The sequence below is a fragment of the Radiomyces spectabilis genome, assembly GCF_025331425.1.
Source record: "Radiomyces spectabilis strain NRRL 2753 chromosome Unknown BYT42scaffold_8, whole genome shotgun sequence".
In the NCBI taxonomy this organism is placed as follows: Eukaryota; Fungi; Mucoromycota; class Mucoromycetes; order Mucorales; family Radiomycetaceae; genus Radiomyces; species Radiomyces spectabilis.
Genome location: NW_026251933.1, coordinates 1,054,918 through 1,077,041, shown reverse-complemented (window position 1 = coordinate 1,077,041; position 22,124 = coordinate 1,054,918). Strand labels below are relative to the sequence as shown.

The window sequence follows — 22,124 nt, the reverse complement described above, 5'->3', positions numbered from 1 at the left end:
CAGGACATTAAAAAGGGACTGTGAGTGGATAAATTAGTTCGGCTCGGCCCTTTTCATTCCTTTTTACACAACTTTTTTTTATATCTCCAGTGTGTGTGTGGGTGTTGGTTTTACAAGGCAAAAAAAAAAAGACCACCTGTAAATTTTCTTGCATACAACTTTCTCATACAAACCGGGGTGTTGTTCAATGTCAACTTCAGCGCCATGGTCTAATCAGGCGCGATCCCAAGCACCTTCCACTTCTTACCCTCCTTACACTCAACCGTCCATGTCCAGTCCGACGTCCTCAGCTCAACTACCCCAGTACGATCCGCAGGCCAATATGTATCGTCCTTTACAACCTCAGCCTTACCCCACAGCTCCCATCGCACCTTATCCACCATCGTATCCACCTTATTCATCCGTACCCATATCGTCGCACCCGCCTCGAGAACCCGAACCAGAAAATAAAAGAGTACGCATAAGTCGAGCATGGTAAGTTTGACTGCGGTTAATACATGCCAAAAAAAAAAAAAAAAAAAAAAAAAAAAAACCAAAACCCCCACGGTTGCGTTCCGCCACCTTATATTTTTACCAGCCTCATTATCCCATTTTCGATATATTCATACCCGTCATTGCATTGATTAGTGATGCCTGCCGACGGAAAAAGATCAAATGCGATACAGCCGGTCCCGGTAGTACGTGTAAAACTTGCAAATCATTGAAAATCGAATGCACATTCAACGACAGGCAAGTCACGGACTCTACCTCAAAATTAAAAAAAAAATCCCAAGCATGGCTAACATCACATGCATTTTCAATGGCTCCTTTTTGTTTCCCTTTTTGTTTTATTTACCTTGCTTTGTGTAATATTGAAACACTGCAGTGCCAAGAAACGCGGACCTCCGAAAGGGTAAGTGACCTGTAAAAAACAAGGATCCGACAGTGTGGAGGTTGATTTTTTTTTTCTGTCGTACCATGTTTGTGTATAGGTACATTGAGATATTGGAGAATCGTTTAAAACGTATGGAGAAAATTCTCGGAGGCCTCGCCGAATCGAAACAAGACACCGCCCATCCTGACCATCCAGAACAGCAAATCACCAGCCATCGCCCAGACTATCCAACCTCAGTGTCACCTTCTTCGACGTCCGCCCCTCCTCCGAAAAAAGCATCTTCGTCCGAACCACAGACCTCCCTCGATCCTTCTCCGTCCGCCTCTTTGTCCTCTCCAGTACCACTCCCTCCACCGTCGCGTTCTCCCGATGATCCAGTAACATCATCGAAATCTACTCGTTCTCGATCTCCTCCAGAACAGAAACCGCTGGCCGTCGAACTTTCCTCTTTAAGTACGGAAATGAAAACGCGATATATTGGTGACATGAGCCCCTTGCCCTTTCTGGCACGTAAAGTGGATTTCGAGAACAGTGAATTGTCGTCCCACCTTGGATTCAAAATACGTCGATTTGGACAAAGTCTCGTCTGGTACGAAGAAGAAGATAAATCGGGTAAAGGCGCCAATCACAAGCTATTGGAAATGCTGGGCATGTTGAAACCGGGCGAAACCATCAATACATTGAATGAATGGATCTACAAAGTCGCAGGGTTGGATAAAAGCATGAGCGATCGTCTAATGAAAGTGTAAGTTCTGACTCGTCATCGTTGTCGTCGTCGTCATATACTGATGGATCTCTTTTGGAATGTAGCTATTTCGCGTATATCCATCCTGGACTCCCCGTGGTAAACAAGGCGTTGTTTTTGAAACAATATCGTGGGGAAATTGGGGATTATCCATCGGCACCCTTGTTGAATGCTATTTATGGCGCAGCCGTACGGTATATCGACACATGTCATTTGTTCGGAGGCAAAGTGAATGCGGACGGCACGAATTGGGACATTCCGAAAGGCTGGTCGGAACAATTATTCGATAACCTGCTGACGTATGTTAAAGGGCGTTACAGTCCATGTATCGCTACTATCCAGGCCTTGGTGATTGGACAAAACCATCGTGCGAGTCTCGATGAAAAACTCAACAGCGGCTGGCTATTAAATGCCGCTGCCATACGCATGGTAAGTCCTCATAAAACACACATACACCATTGGCACTGGGCCGCATGATTCGATGGGGCTGTATAAAAACGAGCGCAAAAAACCAGTGAAAAAAGGAGGGCGGGAGAAGGAAAAGAGATGAGGAAGAGAGAAAGAAGAAAGGAAATACAAATTTTTTAAACTCACATTATGTGATTTTTTTTATGCATCCTAGGCTCAGGATTTGGGACTTCATCGATCCAGTGCAACGTGGGACATTCCTGAAAGTGAAAAGGAAACTCGCAAGCGAGTGTGGTGGTCAGTTTATATCATGGATAAATGGTCAGCCGCTGCCACCGGACGTCCCCAAACCGTGTTTGATGAGGTAAATAAGAGGCTGCACATCAAGTGTCAATGTTTTTTCGGCTGTGAACTGACGCGCGATGAATGATAGGACTGTGACGAAAATTATCCAAATGAGAGTGCGAGTTGGGAAGAGGTGATGGATGTCATGGAACGCCAAGGCGAGAATGAGGCTGATGCAGATTACCCGCGATTCCCTTCCTTGGACGAACATGTGGCGGGAAAAATCAAAGGGGAAAAAATTCCCATCTATCAGCCCTTTGTGCAACTCGTGAAACTGTCCGAAATTCTCGGTCGCATCCTGCAGGGATTATACACACCGCTCGCCAAACGTCAAAGCGCCGAACGTGGTAGTGATGCCATTGTCACTTATCTCGATGCCGCTCTATCCGAATGGCGCAGTGCCCTTCCCCCAGCTCTGCAAATATCGAACGTCAATGTACGCCGCCTTGATCACAACGGTCGCACCCCTTTGCTATCCATGTCAGGTAAATTTTGTCTTGGACCCTGTTTTCTTATTTTCCTTGAACAACAATAGACTGACATGTATGGTTATTTTTTCACGTCCAGGGTTAATGTATTTATCGTACTGTACCTTGTTAATATTGCTTCATCGTCCTTTTATTGAAAAGGAAGGAGGCCAGAAAACGCGGTCATCATTGTCGTCGCTCAGTATCTGTACGAGTGCTGCGACACGGTGCGTGGACATTGCGGCCAAGATGCATTACCGCGATTTCTTGCTCGTGTCTTGGAACTTTGCTATTTATCCTGTGTTTACCGCGTCCCTGATTCACATTTATAATGCAGCCAACTCAGATACGATCGTGTCCGATGAAGCCAAGGCCAATCTTATCAAAGCGGCAGCGGTCATTAAACGGCTTTCAAAAATGTCTCAAGCGGCCGGCCGGTTATATGAGGTACTGATGAAGCTCATGGAAGTACGCAATATCTCGGTGGAAGAAATGATCCTAGACGAAGAAGAAGAGGATACGCGGGACGATCCAGAAACCCAAGTGAAAAAGAAGAATAGGAAAAGATTGTTTACCGATCGAGCCTCGGTGATTCAGAAAGAGGCCATAGCCGCTTCTTCGCCAAGCACCGATGGCCGAAAGTTGGACGATCTGACATCAAGTGTATCACCGCGGGTATCGGATGTAGGACGCGGTCAAGCGATGCATCCTCAAAATACGAATGACAACAAATCACCTCAAAGTCTGATGAATATCTCGATACCGAACTACGCAGACTCGGACAAGGGAGGTACGACTGGAAACAGCAGTGCCGGATCCACGCCTTCTTCGGCGGTGAACAGTGATTGGATCAACGGGTTGTATTCTTCCATGCAAGACAGTGGACGCCAAGGTAAGTTTAAATCGCGCGTGCCACGGGAAAATATGCGGCTTCCTGACGGAAAAAATCTTTAGTGAGTGCTGGTACTACGCCGTCGCAAGAGGCAGATCCACATTCGTTGCGACAGTTTGGACTGAGCATGGACCAAATGTTCATTCCTTTGGAGCAGCTGGGCGAGGCAGATGTGCACAGCAACATTCCAATGGAGCAACAAGGTCCACAACCTACCATGACCGATATTTTAATGTCCAACCATCCCATCAACGGTTTCTTGCTAGGATTTCCTCAACTGAATGCGATCCCGTCCTCCACTTCACCTAGTTCTCAACCGCCGCCGGCAGTGACGGTGCCATCGCATGGTATGCCTGTATCACAAGCCATGTATCGTCCAAATACTTCGTCCGAGTATCGAATGCCCGTGGAACAGGCCCCCATGCCTCTGCATGAAATGAATCAAGGGCTTTTCAGGAATCGTCCTGATAATCCTTTCTGGTCTGTCCCGAGTACAATAGAAATGGCCGATTGGACAGCCTATTTAATGCCAGAACAACTTCAACAACCGCCCTCTGGCAATCCACCGTCCTGGCCCAACGGCCATGGCTGGATGTAGTATTATTGACCTAGGAGAACAACCGTCGAGGGAGCCATATGTACGATTTTATTTATTTACCACTATTTTTTTTTTGAACAAAATCCATCATGTATTGTAATTGCATCATTTCACCCAAATTTTACGTTTCATCTTGCCAATCTTGTCATACAGTCTTTGTGACGCATTTGACCTCTTTGTTAAAAACAAAAAAAAAAAAAAAATGAATACTGGAAAGCTCACCATAGAGGACACCAATGGTCACAGTAATGGAGTTGATTATCTTGGCTTATATAATGTAGAAAAAATCACCATTTTTGAAATAATGCGCAATGTGAGAAGAAGACACGTTCCCGAACATGATCGTCCAGTGACATTGGTAAACGATCCGTTTACTGTACCGGTATATCACCCAATTCGGACAGATGGACCTGTTCATATTAGTGCCAAAGATAATCCGGCCAAAGAGATGATCTGTTGTCGGATTCATGCGTGTGAGCCCGACCACGACTACTTCTGATTCGGTCGTATGAGACCAAACAAACCTTTTACTGTCTGATACAGTACATGCAACAATATGTACGTATTTGTTTTAATCAATCGCATGATCGAGAATATTCTACTTCCAAAATCCAAGCGTATAGCTCAACCAAACCGCTGCATGTGGAAAGTTTGGTTCTGATGATGTTGTACTACGGAATTTTATTATTTGAAAGGTTGATGGAAAAAAAAAAAAAGACGAAAAAATGAGATGAAATAGGGCATGAGGGATCGGGTGGTTTGTTTGTTTTTTTTTTTTTTTTTTTTTTCCTTTGAAGAAAGACATGAGGGGATGCAGTGATAGGATCATAAAGGAAGTGAGGGGAAAAAGAAAGAGTCAAATACTATATGTATATACAGGAGAAAAGGTCTATATCAACGGGTCACCTAGACATATAGAATGACATTATGAGCATAACACTCGAAAGGGCAGATTGGATGAGATGACTTACCTAGCATGGGCCAACTGGGGAGGTACCGTCGATCCACCAGAGGCCATACTTGGTTGGCATCGTAAAGCTCTATGAATTGTTGATCCATTGAACGAGATTTCGGATGAGAGAAACGTCTATATTCATCAAAAATGGATGTGTGGCTCCAGTTCTGCAGTTTGCGAAGGCATCCAATGAGACATCCCGTACGGTGCTGTTGTCGAATGATGGAACAAGTAAGTGATCCAATCGCCATTTTATATAGAAAGGAAGCTCATCAAATGCTCCCACGCGCTACTCACCTTTCCCTTGTTACAGTGAATCAACATTGGATGATTTCGTTTGTCTAGACGCTACGTATCAATAACCGCTAGCCAAGACTGCCTACATTTACTCCATAATTCTCATACCTAACATGGCTGCCAGTGCAGCGTTGATTTTATCTTCGGGTACTACGAAACAAAAAATTTCATGCCACCATCAGCCCCCGCGTTCGGATGTTTATATGAATGAACTTGAGACTTACTCTGGACAAACGGTTCCTAAGGGAAGCAAATGGTTTTTAAGTCACAACATGATGATGCAATAATATTTTGGTCAAAGTTACCTTGTTACCGGCGATTCCAAACTGTAAGAATTTGATGCCTTGTTCTTCCAGAAATTTCATATTCTGCTCAGGATACTCTTCAAGAATGAGAGTACTAGACGAAATAGTGTGGGTGAGTGAGTGAGTGAGTTTTTTCTTCTGACGCACTCTTCAGCTTACAGGACGCTTTTTAGTTGCAACTTTTTCAAGAATAAAAAGTGCTTCTTTTTGGGAAACGAGCTGCGGTAAATGTGTTGACAGACCATGTTAAAGTTCTCTGGAGGAATTAGCGCTTCCTGGAAAAGGTCGGCGTCATCGTGGGGATTGAAAGGAGCATCGACAGACCAAGCCGGTTCAGTAACAATAACGGAATGCATGCGTTGAACGTTTTCCTTGTCCTTGTCGTCTATCGGTTGCTGCTGGGCATGGGCTTCAGTGTCAGCCATGGTAGGGGATAAAAACCGAAAAACAACAATGATGCGCGGACTTTGAATGCCAGTTCGAACAAATTGAAGCCGGCACATCCAATTTGCCCAGCTGACGTATAAAAATTGATTATTGGCGTTCTGAGTCGAGAAGGAGCACTCTTTGGGGGGCGCTCACGGTTTTTTTTTTCTTTCCTTTCCGTTCTCTGTATTTCTCTTGGCTTTTTTTTTCTTTATCACTTTCATCTTTCCTTTCCTTTTTCAGTTGCACTTTTTTTTCGTCCCTTTGAGTCTTTTTATTTTCCCTACTTTTTTTCTTGTCATGACTACTCGTTATCAAAAGGTAAACTTCTTTCTTTCTAGTCACTTTACTGCCAATGGAAAAAGGCAAGAACGCTGCGGTGCTAACTCACTCCTGTTTCCATTATAGTTAACTGGGGTAGATGATTCGTTCGATACCAACACACATATGGAAGGAGGGAGTTCTTCGCATAGCCGACGATCGTTTGACCAACGACGCTGTGATTTAGAAGATACATTTGACGAAGTATTGGACGACGACGATAATGACCATCACGAATCGCACCGACTGTTAGAAACCTCTTCGTCTAGTGTGCCAGCCTCTGACGTCAATACCACCCAGTCCACCATACCTGATGCGAATCGACCGGCGGTTTTGCCCGTTACCAACGATGGCGTCTTTTCCAACATGTCGGCCAAACCGGAATCCCACGCTGCCAAGGTCGACGAAACCCCACCCGTAAGTGACAGAGAACATTTTTCCCCGTTTTACCGTATCCGTTACTCATCTTCTCCCTCATTGCTTCATTGCTTTGATTCTTTTTTTTTTCAGGCCTACGATGAAGCTATGGCTGATGCTACCCCACCTTACTGGCAAACCACCGTCATTGCACCGGCAGGCATGGGCGATATGATTTTTGTCGAGGGCATGCCCGTAGGCAATATGCTCAGTTTTGCATGGAATCTTTTAGGTAAGCTGAACCACAAAAGAAACTTGACCTCACATTTCTTTTTTTTTTTTTTTGACGCAAAAACAAAAAAAAAAAAAAAAAAACTGAATGATATTTGTTTTTAGTATCTGCAAGCTTTCAATTTGTTGGATTCATGTTGACATACTTATTACACACATCACATGCTGCCAAGGTAACGAAAAACCTAAAAAAAAGAAACCTTGTCATCCAACAATCTAACTCTATTCATATTTTTTTTTGTCAATAGCAAGGATCAAGAGCAGGTCTTGGCGTGTCGTTAGTTCAAACCGGATTCTATATTCGAAGCCGTAAGTATAACACACACACACACACACACACACCTACAAACCAATCCTGATGACTAAATATATTGCTTTCCTTTTTTCTGTTTTCTAGGAGGTTCATTGGACGATGGGTATTACGATGATGAAGGCGGTAATTCAGATAAAAACGGGTCTGACGAAAGTAGCGGTGATGCCGATATCATTGCGTATTTCCTAATGATGTTGGGCTGGTTTATCATTATTCGAGCCATCGCGGATTATGCAAGAGCGCGTAATATGGAGAAGATTATCGGGGCTGAACCTAATGCTGATGCCATGGTGTAGCTTATTTTCATGCATCTTTTCTGTAACCTTAATCATGTCAAATTCCCTAACCTTATCATCCCCATTGTTTCCCGTCCTTTTTATATGTACACACACAACTCCCCTGTGCTTGCGTATGTGTGCGTGTTATACAACTGTCCCTCTCTCTTTGTTTCGCTGCGTCCCTTTTTTTTTTCTCCTGTTCCTTTTTTCGTCATCCATTTTACCTTTTTACATTGGGTTCCTTTTTTTCTTATTTCTCGAAATTGTAAAGCCATATATTCCTATTTTCGCTCATCATAAATTTTAACTTTTTCTCATCCGTTTTTGATAGTTTGATCTGATACTTCTCCATTCTCCAGTCATGAATCAGTTTGGCTGACAATGGCCGTAAGAAACCCACATCCTCCATTAGGAAAATGGCATTGATATCCATAGAATCAATGTATTCTGAAAATTACTGTGTCGCAAAGGGGGGGGGGGGGAAGAGGCGTGCTGTGAAACACTAATCATTGAATGACCACGGCCTTCTGTGTTGACATCCTATTCTGGTTCCTTCTCCTCTGAACTATAAACTATGCATAAAGAACTTTAATGGAGCTACGTGATGACTGGAGAGACCATGATTAACAAATCATGGTACTGTCCAGGCAAAGTCTGCTGGTATACAAAATATAGACGCACGGTGCATAACAAAAGAAGCATGAATAATCAATTGGCCCTGACCCTTTTGCATAATGGATGGAGAAATATGGCGCATGATGTGCATAAAGGCACCGACCGAGTTGGGGACGCTCATTCAAAAAATGGAAAAAGTCACAAGTTTGGAAAATTTATAATTATCGCCAAACGAATGCGAGTGACAGGTTGTTTTGTGTATCGAGTATAAAAAAAAGGTCAAGATGGACGATACGTTGGCCCAAGTACGAGAAAAATGCGCTCTACAGTTGGAGATGTATCAAAAGTGTGTGGAGAACTATCCTCAATCTTGGGACAAGAGCTGCTTGCAACAGAAACGTGCATTGACCAAATGTTCTGAAGAAAAGTAAGTCTTCTCCGCATGACCAAAGAGACACCAACGGCTCATTCAAACAATCAATGTTTTGCAATAATTAGTGTTGGCATTTTGAAATATGTCAAGCAACATTGTTTGGCTCCCATCAAGGCCTACGACGAATGTCTCGCTGCGAATTCGGAGAATCCCGAAGCTTGCGTCAAAGCGCTCAAAGAACTATACTTTTGTACCGAAGCCACCACTATTGCCTATCGCGATCAACAAGCCAAAGAAAACAAGCAAGAACCATCAGCGGCTGCTGAAGCCAAGAAAGATTAATCCAATGCTTCAATGGCTGTCACAAAAACGAATCACTTCCCTTTTAGCCCATCATTGAATAATACGTCCGTACTTTACGAGTCACACATGTTTAGATCTAGATGCAAGAGTGTGCTTTCCCCCTTTCGACACATCATTTTTTGCTTTGAAGCAACAATACAGTATCATTCATTTAGAGCCACCAGCGTAAATCACGGCATTGACTACGGATACGTGAAACGGCCTATGGTGCCGGGTGCGAATTGACAGAATGCAGAGCGTAGCAAAGGGCGTGGTAGTCATGCATACAGAACTGTTCAAAATTTGCAATTGAAAAACGGATCATTGTTACTTTTGATTATTTTGGGCAATTATGGATGATACAAAAGAAATGACAAGGGCTACTAAAAACAAGAAGGTGATAACGGTGGCAAACAGATGAGCTAGCAATATTGTACAGCTTGATGTGTTCGACTGGGAAACCAAGGAAAATATGACATGTCGTATAGCAAAGAGCATTTAAGATCCTAGGTTTTTCATGCCATCCAACGTAGGGTGGCTCTGGAATAACCAAGTCAACGGTAGTGAGCTTTGCCTCCAATCCAAGATAAATGGTTCAAGTCCAATAGAAAAAGTGGTATCTTTCTGTGCATTACAGATGAATATCTTGAATCCCTTTTTGAGCATAAGTTTCCAACTGTCGCTTTCCTTTTCTCAAAAGATATTCAATAGTAGCAAAGTCCGTTTTGCGGACATTATAGGCACGAAATTCACGACGAATGTAAGCGTAAAAATGAGGTCGATTGGCCTACGACAAAGCATCGATTCAACTTTCATTAGCTACGGCACGATCACTTTTCCTTGTCGTGGAATTTTTCAGAATCCTACTTGAGGTTTCGCCCGTGCGGCACGAAAACATTCTCGATAAAAGTTGATCACTTGTTGCTGTAGCCCGGAGCGCTTCAATGGTCCTGCCATTATTCCAGAAAGAATGACGATTCGCGAACAAGTTTATTCGTCCTTACAAAGCAAAAAGAACTCGCTCGGGCGGCTCTTTGGGCGCAGTCACCGCAGCCGGCAAATCCCCTGGAAAAATGGGACCAACTCCGCTCACTCATGGGCGAAATGGTTAACCCATCTTTGTTGGGCGGCTGCTCTGCAAAAACGAAAAAGTTGGCCCACTGTCACTTCCATCACCTTCTGCTGACTCAGCAGTCGCAGGATTTCCCATTTCCGCCGTTAAGTAGCCATGTTACTGTTTGGTTGCACGGTTCTGGCTAGTGCTTGTCTCACTGTTGCATTGCCACTTCCTATCTGCCCGAAAATGAAGGATCGACGTCATTTTTAGAACCAAGGTTAATGTCATACAGCAAAGGCAGTGATTCGTATTGAACCAATGAAAACCATTGTTGGATTTGTGTTCTCCATCTTTTACATGCCAAATAAATATAGCGCTTTTATGGATTTTCGTGGGGGGGGGTGTGGAAGGAAAATAAAAATTCAGTGCCCCCAAAAGCCCGCTGGCCACAAATAAGCATTTTTCTATTAAAACTTCCTTCTTTTCTAAAAAAGATATGCATTTGTCATTCTATGTCATTCGCATTCTATGAAAATCTACTGTTTATTTGATTGGATGAGCTGCTTAAAAAAGGGGGCGGGGCAGAACAAACGAGGGATGAAATGACTTCTTTTTTTTTAACCCACAAAGATCCCTGCGATGGACACACAGACAAACCCACCGTCAGACAAAAGAGACAGATGACGAACCCAACGTGGCGGACATAAAACGGGATAAGGAAGAGGACAAAGATGGACCATTGGTTACACCATCGAACCAATGTGGGGAAAGATAGAGGGGGAGCATGTTATAATTATTTTTTTTCCGGATTTTTTTTTTTGGTGTTTTTGGTATTGGGATGCGACAAAATATGTATACCGAGGTAAGGCGTATATGAGGGTGTGCGGTGCGTACGTGCATGTGTTGTGTGGGTGGCTGTGTGGGTGGGTGGGGTGTGTATACATGAGATCCTTTTTCTTCCGCATCCGTCATAGCGTCATATCCGTCATCCATGCTTTTTTTTTCCGCCCAAAGCAAGCTCGAATGGATTATTTTACAAGGAGCGAATTGGTAGTCAACTGGATCGGGTCACAGTGAACGATCTGTGATTGTCAACTATTCCATGCGAGTCGAAACGGCATATTCTGAAAAGGTAACGATACGAAATGATCGGTGGCCGGCAAATTGGAAAGGGTATAAAGACGGGTGGTCGAGGCTGACACGATCCCTTTGACTTTGGAGTAGGTGCGCAAATGATCAGCTACTTCGGCCCGCCGAGCAACGATATAAGCTGTAACCCTTGGATCCAAAGGCACCGAGAAATCCAATGTGTCATGAATGTTTTGCAACACTCGACACAGTTCCGCAGCATCTGGACGGTTCTCTGGCCGTGGTTCGAGGCATGCCACGTAAAGCTTTTCGTACCACGCTGGTAAGCCCGGCACAGGTTCAATTCGGTACACGTTCTCCGAGACCGACTTTTTGCTCATATCCAATAAGACGTCCGGTGAGGGGAAAACCACCTTGCTCACCAGTTGCCAAATAATGATCCCCAGACTGTAGATGTCCGATTTCTCGGTGTACACGCCTCGTCGCACTTCCGGTGCTACATAGGGTAATCGTCCATATACGGCTTTGGTCAGCGCCGTCACCGACGACGATTCGCGTGAAGGCGTCGAAAATCGATAATCCACTAAGAAGTAGTCGCTGTCCGTACACATGATGTTGCGCGGGTGCACATTGCGATGACAGGTTTCCGCCTTGTGAAGATCGGCCAAATTCACCGTTAATCGTAGAATGGTGCCTGTGATGGTTTTCAAATCCAAATCCTCCAGCGGCATTTGTTGCATATGATCTTCCAGATTGCCATCATTGCTCATCTTCATCACCATCATCAGATCTCCCGTACTTTCACACACCGTCAAGCCTTGAAAAAGCAGTGGTAAAAAAGCTTTCGCTTGAACCGAGATCTAAGCAACATGTAAGGATAAGTAACTCAAAAAATATCATCATTTCTCTCCCCTAAATTTTTTTCCCTCTACACATTTCCTCTTTCCTCTTTCTGTTATATTATATTCACACGCCATTCCATTATTTGCCACCTTCCCCAAGAAGTTCCCTTCTCTCCCCCCCCCCCACACACACACACAAAGATCCAACCGATGCTCTTTCTCTCATTTCTCTTTTCCCATTGTACACCCCGTCCTGCTGTTCGTCTCTACTCGTGCACCGCTCCTTCACAGCCTCTCCACAAATGTTCCAGAATGATCAAAAGTGTTGCTGTGTTACCTCGTTCAGGACTTTGTCATCGACAATTTTGAGGGCAACTCGTGTGGGCTGAACGTCGTAAGGGGGAATCATCAGTGTTGCGTATACGGCGGAAAATCCACCCGCGCCGATAAATTGCATGTTGGAAAACCATCCCCACGGGAACCATTGCATGTATCGATCCAGATCGTCAATGAACAGTTGTCGAACCGCTTTACTGGCACGAGGATGCGATGTGTTGATCACTTTTTCGATACCGTATTTCTCACCCAGTACTTTGTAAGACAATTGCTGTCGCCAAAGGAACGACCAGTGCTGTATATAAAAGGAAAAAAAATACTCATTAGTGCTCACATGACAACTATTTTTCTGTGGCCGATGGAACAGAGGGAGGTGAGTTGATGGATACGTTACCCAGGCATGATCGAATTCAATAGCATTGTCGTTGTAGTATTCGCAGACTTCTTGGTAAAGTTGAGCGAGTCTTTCCGCTACGGTAGGTTGAAATCGACGAGTGGATGGGATTAATGCTTCAAGACCGAATTCCTGAGGATATAACTCGACGAGTCGGGTGATCGCTTGGCGTGTCTGATGCACAAGCTCGTCGTTTAGTTGTTGCGTGTACAATAATTCCAATTCTTGTTCGTTCATACGCTTGGGGCAGACAAAGAAAAAGAACAGAAATGAAATAAAAGGGAACACAAGAAGAAAAAAAAAAGGAAGAAAAGAAGAGCCGAAGTAAAATAAAAGATTAAAAAGGGTTGATTTGATGGGGGTTCTCTGTAGTGATGGCAACTATATAAATAAAATCGAAAATAGATATGGGATACGAAGATGAGAAATAGAAAAAGATAGATCTGGAAGGACAGAAGAGAGAACCTGACGGGAGTGGAAGAGGGAAAAAAGAAAGTGTGCAACGAGAGAAAAAAGAAAAAAGAAGGCAGGGAATACGAAAAACCTGGCACTGGGATTGGTAAGAAAAATTTAGACCCCCGGACCGCAAAAAAACAACCAATTTTGGGATCGAAAAAAAGAAAAAAAAAGGCGATGAATTGTCACAATCACTGTGTAACGCTTCTCTGATTGGACAATCCGGTTCCTTCGGTCGCTAATTTTCCATGACAAGAACCACACCACATCGGCGGCCTTCCCATTTCAAGTCCATTCATTTGACTCTGTGTTTTTATAGATTGTTATATTTCGCAAGTTATATTTATTATGAGTTTTTTTGAATATTATAAACAGTCGCACTTTTTTTTAGAAATTTTATATGTAAAAAGAAGGGAAATGAAATAAACAAGAGGAAGGAAAAAATCATAAGGATGGAGAGAATAAAACGAATATAAGAGGAAAGTGAAACGTGGAATTGATATGTCTCAGTTACCACTTGAGTAGAATATGAAAAAGGAGAACGGAGAAACTAGAAAACGGAATTTGAGGAGAATCGAGACGAGACAGCGGGGTAGGGATGGGAAGCACAAGAAAAAAGAACAATAAGAAAAAGAAGGAGAAGAAGAAAAGTATGAATATATTCATTGTCCTTCAGCTTGGCTGTCGACCCGCTGACCTTGTTATTGTTATTGTTATCGTTGCTGTTGTTGTTGTTCGTGGAATGTTTCCATAGGGAGAGGATTCATGCATCTAGCATTGAAGAATTGTTTCGAGATTCAAGCCCATATCGAAAGCTCGCTGTCTCAGGTACGTGTACATTTTATATTGTAATTCCAGTAAAGGAGAATCGCGTTTATCCATTCCAGCCTGGGAAAGATCAGCAAGGTACGACTGAACGCCTACAATTAGTCGAAGCAACGAGTCGTTGTTGTAATCGTAACCGTCTAGTAGACCCGGCTCTTCTTCGTCGCCTTGTACTTCATCATCTTCTTCTTCTTCCACCTCCATCATGTCATCGTCTTCTTCGTCACAGAGATAATGGTTCACATAATAATCATTATAGTCAGCTTCCAAAGCGGCGTTCGCCATCGCTCGATCATAATCGGCAAAATAGGCCTCTTCTAGAGCCATGGCGTCGTGATGATCATCAACGTAATAGGAGCAGGGTGCAATAACTGGATGGACATTATTATGCTCGCCGTTCATAACCGTGACTGAAGGAAAGTTACTGATGAAGTGAAATAAGAGAAAGAGAGAGAGACAATGTCCTTGTGTTGTTTATCGTAAAATGATAACACAAGAACAAGGAAGCACTGGAAAGAAAAAAAAAGAAGGAAAGAAGAAAAGAAAAGAGAGAGAAAGGATGAAGAGAAACGAGACAAGAGGAGAAATGATCATGAAATATAAGCCAAAATCCCTCAACAGAACATCATCCCCTCTCACTAGTTTGGTGTGAACTGGGGTTAGAAAAACTCATCCCAGACGTTGCACCAGAATGTTGGACACGTTTTTTCACGTAGGTGAGCCTGACACCCCACCTACCTTTTATGGAGTTCGATCCTGTACGCAATAACAATCAATATCCGTTTTCTATTATGGCTAAGGTGACAACAGCATCATTTTATTTATCGCTTGATTGCGTTACTATCATTGTTTGGTGCGCTGTTTAATTGATACTAAAAATGCATGACGAGTGCACCATGCCGGTGTGTCCAAATGAGGCAACTTCTTTTGTTTTTACTACGCATCGACTCATGACGCTGACTATTTTCTGCAAGTCTAATTCAAATGATCCAGTGGCGTAAATGAGGTATTATCAATTCGCTCCATGCAAGCTGTACGCCACACGTGTTGCTATTATCTGAAAAGTAAAATCATGACAGTTTTTTGTCATCTTTTTCTCCAATCCCGTAATGCCTTGTATCGTCAATTTTGCCTTGGCATCGTGTACTTTATCTCATTGTTCCTCGCTTGCGGGCCTACCAACCCAACTAAAAAGGAAACTTGTTTTGGCCGGCAAATCATTCATCTACCCGATAGTGATCTGTTTTTCTTTGTATCTCGTCAATCCTATCGCGCGATAAGCACGGTATCCTAAGCAACAAACATGCCTATTATGTCTGCGAATGAACCAATCCGCATTGTCAATGAAACGACAGAGATTCGTGTGCTCCATCATGTCGAAAAAGCATTCATTGCAATCAAATGATTGTTCGCGTGGCAGGTCGTCATCATTGAAGCGTGACATGGAGGCGCGGCTACTACATTGAGCGGCAGTGGAATAGTACCGGAGTTTGCAATGTTTAAATTTGAAATCATGATCACGAACAGCGGGTTTGCATAAGGATAAGCCGACAGGTCGGGACAACATAAGCCTTATTTCAAAGCATTCCTGTCCATCGAATAAAATCAGAGTCAGCATTCATTAGTTCTATATTTACGACACACGAGACCGGACCATGTCGTCGTTTTCCCCCCTTGATACAAGGATCGTCATCATTATTCCCATTCAGCGTCCTTTGAAACTCGATGTAAAAATAGGCCCATATTTGCATATCATTCCATGTCAGATATGACACTTGCAAACTAGGCATATGATATATCTTGTCGACACATGCTCGATAATCCTTTTGCAATTCCAAGACCACTAGATCAAGGCAAGCTCTCCAAAAAATCAGTATAGATAAGCATGGTATAATCTCGCGACCCAAAAAAAGAAAATTGCCAAAGCAAAGTTGGTCCAGTCCCAAGGACTGCTTGCTTAATTAAAATGCTCAAACAAGAAAAAAAGAAGTAGGAAAAGGAAGCGAAGATAAAAATAAGAAAATCACAATTGTCCAATGGGGTTTGCTTTTTCAGTTGTATGACAACCAAACAATTTTAAATACTTTTTCGTCACCTTTCCGATGAACAAAGGAGAAGGAATCTTCACAGAATTGCATCGGCAACCTTCCTTGTATGGGTTACTCCCCTTTCAAATATATATAAGCCTTATGGGCATGTCACATAGCAAGTTAACCCATATGATGACGAAGCATTATGGTCCTTTGATACTAAAATGAGGACAATCTTCCTTCTTGCTTGACACCTCGCCCTTCGGCCCTTCCAAAAAATAAAAAAATAAAAAAATATACACTAAGCGTTGGCTTCACATGCGATGATGCTAAATTAACAGAAAATATTGAACCAGTGTGAGATCATTTCGTTGCTCTCTAACAGGTCATGGAATAAGAATACAGCGTCCGGGATCCAAAGTCAACACATTGACCATCAGAAAGACATGGATTCACGCTGTACCTTGGTGCGCGCCCATAATTTCAAAGCAAGAACGTGCGATGCTTCTCACATTTTGAATGGTCCGTCGCACATAACACACGGAAGTCCAACTGACAAAAGGTACAGGAAAGAAAGGTCTAGTTCGAATGCACGGGCAACAATTGGCATAAGGCGCCATGCGGTATCTACAATATGTGATGCATGCCCTATGCACGGTCATTCATGACACCATGGTTTCATAATTTTAAAATTTTGGCATAACCGCATACTGTAGTGGGCGGCATGTATACATCAAAACTATCACAATACACGTTAGAGGTCCTTCCAAAATTGGATCAGCCATGATTCAAGATGGTTTGTTCTTTTCCTCCCAAAAGATTGTTGCTCCAATTTTCTTCTACTTTGTTTATGGTAGAAAAAGAGAGAAAGAAAAAAAAAAGGCAGACAGGAAAAAGCAAAAGGATCAGGAACAATTACAGGTAGAAAAGACAACTATTTCACAAGGAAGGGACTGGATACATGATAAACTGATATCTTACAATGAAGAAATAACAAATAGCAAAGGTAATGAGAGGATAAAGGGGAGGGATTGGAGGTGAGGTATAGGGATGTGTTTGTATATCTCAGCTATAACTTTAATACACGGCCATTTTATTGGCCGTAATCTCTGGATAATCATCGAGATCTCTGAGCTTTTGATGCTGGTTATTTCTCTTGAGGCGGGCGGCATAAGCGCTGATAACCGAAGCGAAATAAACCTAAAAATATCAGGCCAAGCCGTGTCAACAACATTGGATTCTTCATCACCTTGTTTTTATATCATCCATGGATGATGCATCTGGTTTGCTTTTTTTTTTTCTTTTTTTTTTTTTACCTGAAATAAGTTGCCAACAAAGACGATCAAACCGCCGACAATCAGTAGTTGCTTCGCCGCTGTGGCGCAGGACTGGGTAAGATTATCGCCGCCGTTAGGAAGTTGCACAGGCGTGTAATAGGAGGAAGAAGATGAAGCCAATTCTCTGGCCACTTCGGCACAGCTTTCCACCAGAAGATCTCGTTTGACGAGGCATAAAATCCACAAAGCAAATGTGACAATCAGTAACAAAATTGTCACCAACCAATACAAAATCTTGAACACCCCAATCATCTTTCGATTTTGCTAGAAAAAAGAAAAAACAAAAAGACCGCCCCGTCAGATCAGTTCCCGTTCGACAAAAGGAATGAACAAAGGGTAGAGAGACTTACTGTGATGCTGCCAATAACGCCAAATAAGGAACTCACAGCATATAAAGCTATCACACCCACGGCAGTCCAATAACCGGGAGCGGTAGAAGAAAGCATTGTATTGTCATAGCCGAGAAAATCTGTTTTCAGAGACACAGTTGAGTTTTCGAGTGCTGTCAAAAAAATAAGATAGACAGTTACCATCCCGCTTGATCAAGAGGCCGACCAGCCACAGAATGTAAACAATCTAATAGACGGAATCAAGTCGGTTAAAAAAGGGATAAACGAAGACATGGCGACGAGAAAAAAGAACTGGGATTCAATGCTTACGGAAGACAATGACGCAATGAGCAAGACGCCAACACTTGAAAAATGAAAGCATTCATGATGAGTGAGGTGACATTATTACAAAGATAAAGGTTATCAAGGCGTTACCGAAGAGGAATGCAACAACAACAGTGATTAAGGCCCATGGTATGCAGAAACACGGAAGGTAGAAAGGAAAAAGATCCGCTGCAAAAGATTCTGAATTTTTTTTCGGTTCTTTGTTGTTTCGTCCAGATCACGTTGTGTTACGATGAAGCTATTTATACTAGAGAGACGGTATTGAACCGGAAGAAAATCACACAACATCCTCGTCGAACGAAACCCTCCTTTTTGATGAATTTGTCCTTTCATATGTGGAGAACAAATAAACGCACATAACATCTAAAAAGTCAATATCATAAACACCAATTATGGTCATTTTCTGTACCTTGCCATGCTTTCTCCTGACAAAAGAAAGGGACAAAAAAAGGCGCACTAAAAATCCACACTCCTTTTCTGGGCTTGGACCGTGTCACACCATTAACCTTTCCAGCCAGTTGACTTCGCCTTGCATCCCACCCACAGTGATCCATTGCCATGGCTAAGCCTCACCAAAAGAACTACATACAGTTACACTATTATGCCATGCTTAGGATAGGCCTCCTTCATTGACTCTTTTTTTTTCCTAATCACTTGTATGCACTATTTTTATCTGTACTTATCATTCAGATGTGAAGCCCGTCTGTGTCAGCAAGCATACCTCTGTGATTATGCCGGGGAACAGCCAAGACGATGTTTTTAGGTTATAAGGGCAAGGGTGGAACCGCCATCCAACCTAGTTTGTTGCATTATGTTGGGTAATAGTTTCCCATTTCGATATAAAAAAAAAAGGTTCACTCGGACCATCTGTTTTTTATCCTTTTAAAATGATGCATACATACGCTGATTTTACAGGGCACAGCTGCATACGCAAAGCAATGCCCGCGATATTCGATCTTGGTAACTTTTTTGTGGATCTTTGCCACAACAAAAATATGCCACAGAACAATGCACAACAGAACAAGACACAGAATCCTTAAAACTGATTCAGTACAATATAGCCATTTTTGATAAGTCAAATAAGTATTTAGAAATGCCATCATATCTCCTATAGATCTTCATTTCCAGTCGGAACTCCAAGCATTGCCGAATGAAGCACCACCCTCTGTTGCCAACGCAAAAGCGGACACTTAGCGAAGCATGGCATATCCATTGTTATGGTACTCATATGCATCAATTTCTCGTTACTGTGTATCATAGTGGTCGACCAGTGTAGTCTAACAGATGTCTGAAGCATGTAAAAATTGGTATCCTGTTACCCGGAGTTGATACTTCAAAGACCGGAAGAGCGTGTAGAGAGATGCAGCAGATGTACAGATATCGATCTTCATATTTTGGGAGTCGGGTCTCACCTTCTTTGAAAGTCCACTGCCAATAAGATATGGGTGTCGCACAATGTGGCCATTACCTCTGCGACTGATCAGACCTTTCAAAAAGGGGATTTACACGCTGTATAGAATAGAAGAAGCAACGGCATAAGTGTGGCAAGGAGTGAGTACCGTGTCTGCTGTTTTACAATACCACATGAGCGACATGCAAAGCATACTGATCCAAATGGGGCCACCTAGTTACCATAACAAAATCTCACAGTTTCTAATCACTTTTAAAAATTTTAACAGGACCTCAATGACTCTGCATTATCACTGAACCCATAAGAAAAAGCTTATTTGATAGTCTTGCTTGTCAGGCGGGCATGGCGAACTTTTGGATAAGACGACCAACCTGTTCCAAAAATAGCAATGTTCCTTTTTTAAAACTTTTTTTTCACCAAAAAACAAAGCGCGACATTTTTGGCCATTACACTTTATCTGTTATTTTTTTTTTCTTCTTCGCCTTCTTTATCTTTTGTTTTCTTTCTTAACTTTTTTCTACTCTTCATTTCTTTTTCCCTTCTTTCCTTCCATTAAGCTTCTTTGCATTCATTCACTCCTTTTTATTATTTGTCAGCAAAGATACCTTCATATTTTTCTCGATGCGACCATCTTTTCTTCGACGAGGTCTGCTGTTTGCCGCTGTAGGCACATTCAGTAGTACTTGGTTCAACCCAGTGACAGCCCAGTCGACTTCGGGTAAGTTTCTCGTCACCCAACCGTCCCTGCCAATGACCCATGGCAACACCGAATCAAAAACGTGTGTGGTGGCACCCGAGACATATTTGCTTTCCAAAATGCACTGGCCACCACGTGTTGCCGAGCATACTTCGATTAGCCGGAGCCCTATTCGGCCGGATAATCTTTGATGATGAGAAGCTTAGTGTTCGATGTCTCGATGGGTTGCAGGCATTCATTGTAGAAAAATAACAACAATGGACATTAAAAACTTTTTGTTCATCAACTAGACGGAGACATGTCCCCACCGACGACGGATGATCCAGGTTCAGTCTCAGACCAGCTTAATATTTTCCAGGGACTAACCTGACTCTAAAAAATCCAAATACAGACCAGACGGTTCCTGATGTCAGCCCGGACATTGATAGTCCAGACTCCGTTTCAGACAATGGCAACGACGCAACGTCACCTGCCGCCAACGATCCATCGAACGCTCAGGCTGCCCCACCCGGCGATGACGGCCAAGCCGGCAATGGTAGATGATTTCCTGATTTGTGGACCAACAAAAGAAATACCCTACTCATACTGATTCTACCCACAGAATCGCCATCCAATGATGATGCTTCTCATACCAACCAAGATCCGGGTATGCCTCAAGATAACGGAGCAAATGACGGTAACGAAACGCCGGACGACGAAGACGCGGATAATGTGGAAAATGATGATCCTAACAACGATGAACCCTCCTCAACAGATACTGGTAATAACGGTGATACTGGCAACGACGGTAGCACCGGCAACGACGTGAATAATGGCTCTTCAGACGGATCTGCGGACGGATCCAATCCCGACAATGGAAGTGGTGTCGACGACAACACGGACGATTCCTCGAATGACGGTAATACTGGTGATGATGGTGAAGAGGATGATGGCGACGATGAAATTGATGATACAAGTGATGATGATGGCTCTGACAATTCCAACGATCCCACCGATTCAGATGGTTCACAGGACGGTAATACTGGCAATTCTGATGGATCGGACGGTGGCTCTGGCGAAACGAGTCCAACCGATGGTGGTTGGCCTGCGGTGCCGCCTTCAGCAACAGAAGATCCCAATGCTGGTGGCAGCAGTTCCATCGATCCTTCGACTGCCGTCACACCTGTATATTCTGCGACGGATTCCTATACGCCTGAACCTACGTCGTCTTGGATGCCACCGAGCAGCAGCTTACCGAGCGGTACATCTTCGGATATTTCCAGCATTCAGCCATCGTCATCGGCTGACCCCAGCAGCACGCCAACCGGCTCGTCGTCGGGAGACAGTGGTCTTTCATCCCAGAGCAAGGCCATTATTGGTGGCGTGATTGGCGGTGTCGCCGGTGCCGCGATTATTGGTGCCATTATTTTCTTCCTTCTTCGTCGAACCAAGCGAAAACAACGGGCCGACATGGAAGTATTCACGCCTCAGGCTTACGAAGAAGACGACCATCGATCGTCTTGGGCCCAAACCCCCATGTCCCATCAGCCATTGTATTCTGCCGGCTACGAACACCCGCCGCCACCTCCACCTCATAACTATAATTACTAGAAACAGTGGAAACTAGCAATAATCTCTGTATTTCGTGTACTTTTTTCTTTTCTTAGTCTTTCCTTTTCTCGCATCTCTTTTTCTTTTTGAACGGTTTCCGCTCAATGCTTGTAGTGTACACCAAGATGAATCTTCAACCCCCCCCCCCATTCCCCCCATTAAGTTCTTTATATTTATTTTTACG

General features: G+C 43.3%; 9 protein-coding genes across 9 annotated transcripts; 4 read left to right on the top strand and 5 right to left on the bottom strand.

Moving 5' to 3' along the window:
- Positions 1-539: 539 nt before the first annotated feature.
- Positions 540-4,524, top strand: BYT42DRAFT_574091 (fungal-specific transcription factor domain-containing protein). The gene is made up of 7 exons (XM_051568800.1): positions 540-743; positions 836-1,619; positions 1,685-2,048; positions 2,242-2,391; positions 2,461-2,857; positions 2,940-3,731; positions 3,794-4,524. The coding sequence occupies exons 2-7, from the start codon at positions 958-960 to the stop codon at positions 4,327-4,329; spliced, it is 2,901 nt and encodes a 966-aa protein (XP_051422412.1). The 5' UTR covers positions 540-743; positions 836-957; the 3' UTR covers positions 4,330-4,524.
- Positions 4,525-5,095: 571 nt separating this feature from the next.
- On the bottom strand, positions 5,096-6,328 carry BYT42DRAFT_574085 (tyrosine phosphatase family-domain-containing protein). Its single transcript, XM_051568799.1, has 7 exons — positions 6,046-6,328; positions 5,887-5,980; positions 5,806-5,821; positions 5,690-5,731; positions 5,582-5,625; positions 5,301-5,493; positions 5,096-5,235 (listed from the first exon to the last, which is right to left on the bottom strand). Exons 1-7 carry the CDS (start codon positions 6,309-6,311, stop codon positions 5,219-5,221), a joined length of 672 nt encoding a protein of 223 aa, XP_051422411.1. The 5' UTR covers positions 6,312-6,328; the 3' UTR covers positions 5,096-5,218.
- Positions 6,329-6,413: 85 nt separating this feature from the next.
- BYT42DRAFT_517130 (uncharacterized protein) lies at positions 6,414-8,272 on the top strand. Its single transcript, XM_051565229.1, has 6 exons — positions 6,414-6,633; positions 6,721-7,050; positions 7,144-7,282; positions 7,387-7,454; positions 7,530-7,590; positions 7,679-8,272. The coding sequence occupies exons 1-6, from the start codon at positions 6,613-6,615 to the stop codon at positions 7,888-7,890; spliced, it is 831 nt and encodes a 276-aa protein (XP_051422410.1). The 5' UTR covers positions 6,414-6,612; the 3' UTR covers positions 7,891-8,272.
- Positions 8,273-8,822: 550 nt separating this feature from the next.
- BYT42DRAFT_498973 (uncharacterized protein) lies at positions 8,823-9,202 on the top strand (the record flags this gene model as incomplete). Its single annotated transcript, XM_051564600.1, has 2 exons — positions 8,823-8,914; positions 8,986-9,202. The coding sequence occupies 2 exons, from the start codon at positions 8,823-8,825 to the stop codon at positions 9,200-9,202; spliced, it is 309 nt and encodes a 102-aa protein (XP_051422409.1).
- A 316-nt stretch (positions 9,203-9,518) lies between these two features.
- BYT42DRAFT_574081 (uncharacterized protein) lies at positions 9,519-10,594 on the bottom strand. Its single transcript, XM_051568798.1, has 2 exons — positions 10,070-10,594; positions 9,519-9,989 (listed from the first exon to the last, which is right to left on the bottom strand). The coding sequence occupies exons 1-2, from the start codon at positions 10,157-10,159 to the stop codon at positions 9,834-9,836; spliced, it is 246 nt and encodes an 81-aa protein (XP_051422408.1). The 5' UTR covers positions 10,160-10,594; the 3' UTR covers positions 9,519-9,833.
- A 756-nt stretch (positions 10,595-11,350) lies between these two features.
- BYT42DRAFT_498869 (kinase-like domain-containing protein) lies at positions 11,351-13,157 on the bottom strand (the record flags this gene model as incomplete). The annotated part of the gene is made up of 3 exons (XM_051564592.1): positions 11,351-12,208; positions 12,528-12,821; positions 13,002-13,157. The coding sequence occupies 3 exons, from the start codon at positions 13,155-13,157 to the stop codon at positions 11,351-11,353; spliced, it is 1,308 nt and encodes a 435-aa protein (XP_051422407.1).
- A 537-nt stretch (positions 13,158-13,694) lies between these two features.
- On the bottom strand, positions 13,695-14,816 carry BYT42DRAFT_574077 (uncharacterized protein). The gene has a single exon (XM_051568797.1). The coding sequence runs from the start codon at positions 14,601-14,603 to the stop codon at positions 14,148-14,150; it is 456 nt and encodes a 151-aa protein (XP_051422406.1). The 5' UTR covers positions 14,604-14,816; the 3' UTR covers positions 13,695-14,147.
- A 2,196-nt stretch (positions 14,817-17,012) lies between these two features.
- Positions 17,013-18,355, bottom strand: BYT42DRAFT_574068 (uncharacterized protein). Its single transcript, XM_051568796.1, has 4 exons — positions 18,099-18,355; positions 17,919-18,037; positions 17,548-17,832; positions 17,013-17,431 (listed from the first exon to the last, which is right to left on the bottom strand). The coding sequence occupies exons 2-4, from the start codon at positions 18,012-18,014 to the stop codon at positions 17,309-17,311; spliced, it is 504 nt and encodes a 167-aa protein (XP_051422405.1). The 5' UTR covers positions 18,015-18,037; positions 18,099-18,355; the 3' UTR covers positions 17,013-17,308.
- Positions 18,356-20,274: 1,919 nt separating this feature from the next.
- BYT42DRAFT_615043 (uncharacterized protein) lies at positions 20,275-21,940 on the top strand (the record flags this gene model as incomplete). Its single annotated transcript, XM_051571918.1, has 4 exons — positions 20,275-20,371; positions 20,641-20,676; positions 20,742-20,885; positions 20,952-21,940. 4 exons carry the CDS (start codon positions 20,275-20,277, stop codon positions 21,938-21,940), a joined length of 1,266 nt encoding a protein of 421 aa, XP_051422404.1.
- Between the last annotated feature and the right edge of the window lie 184 nt (positions 21,941-22,124).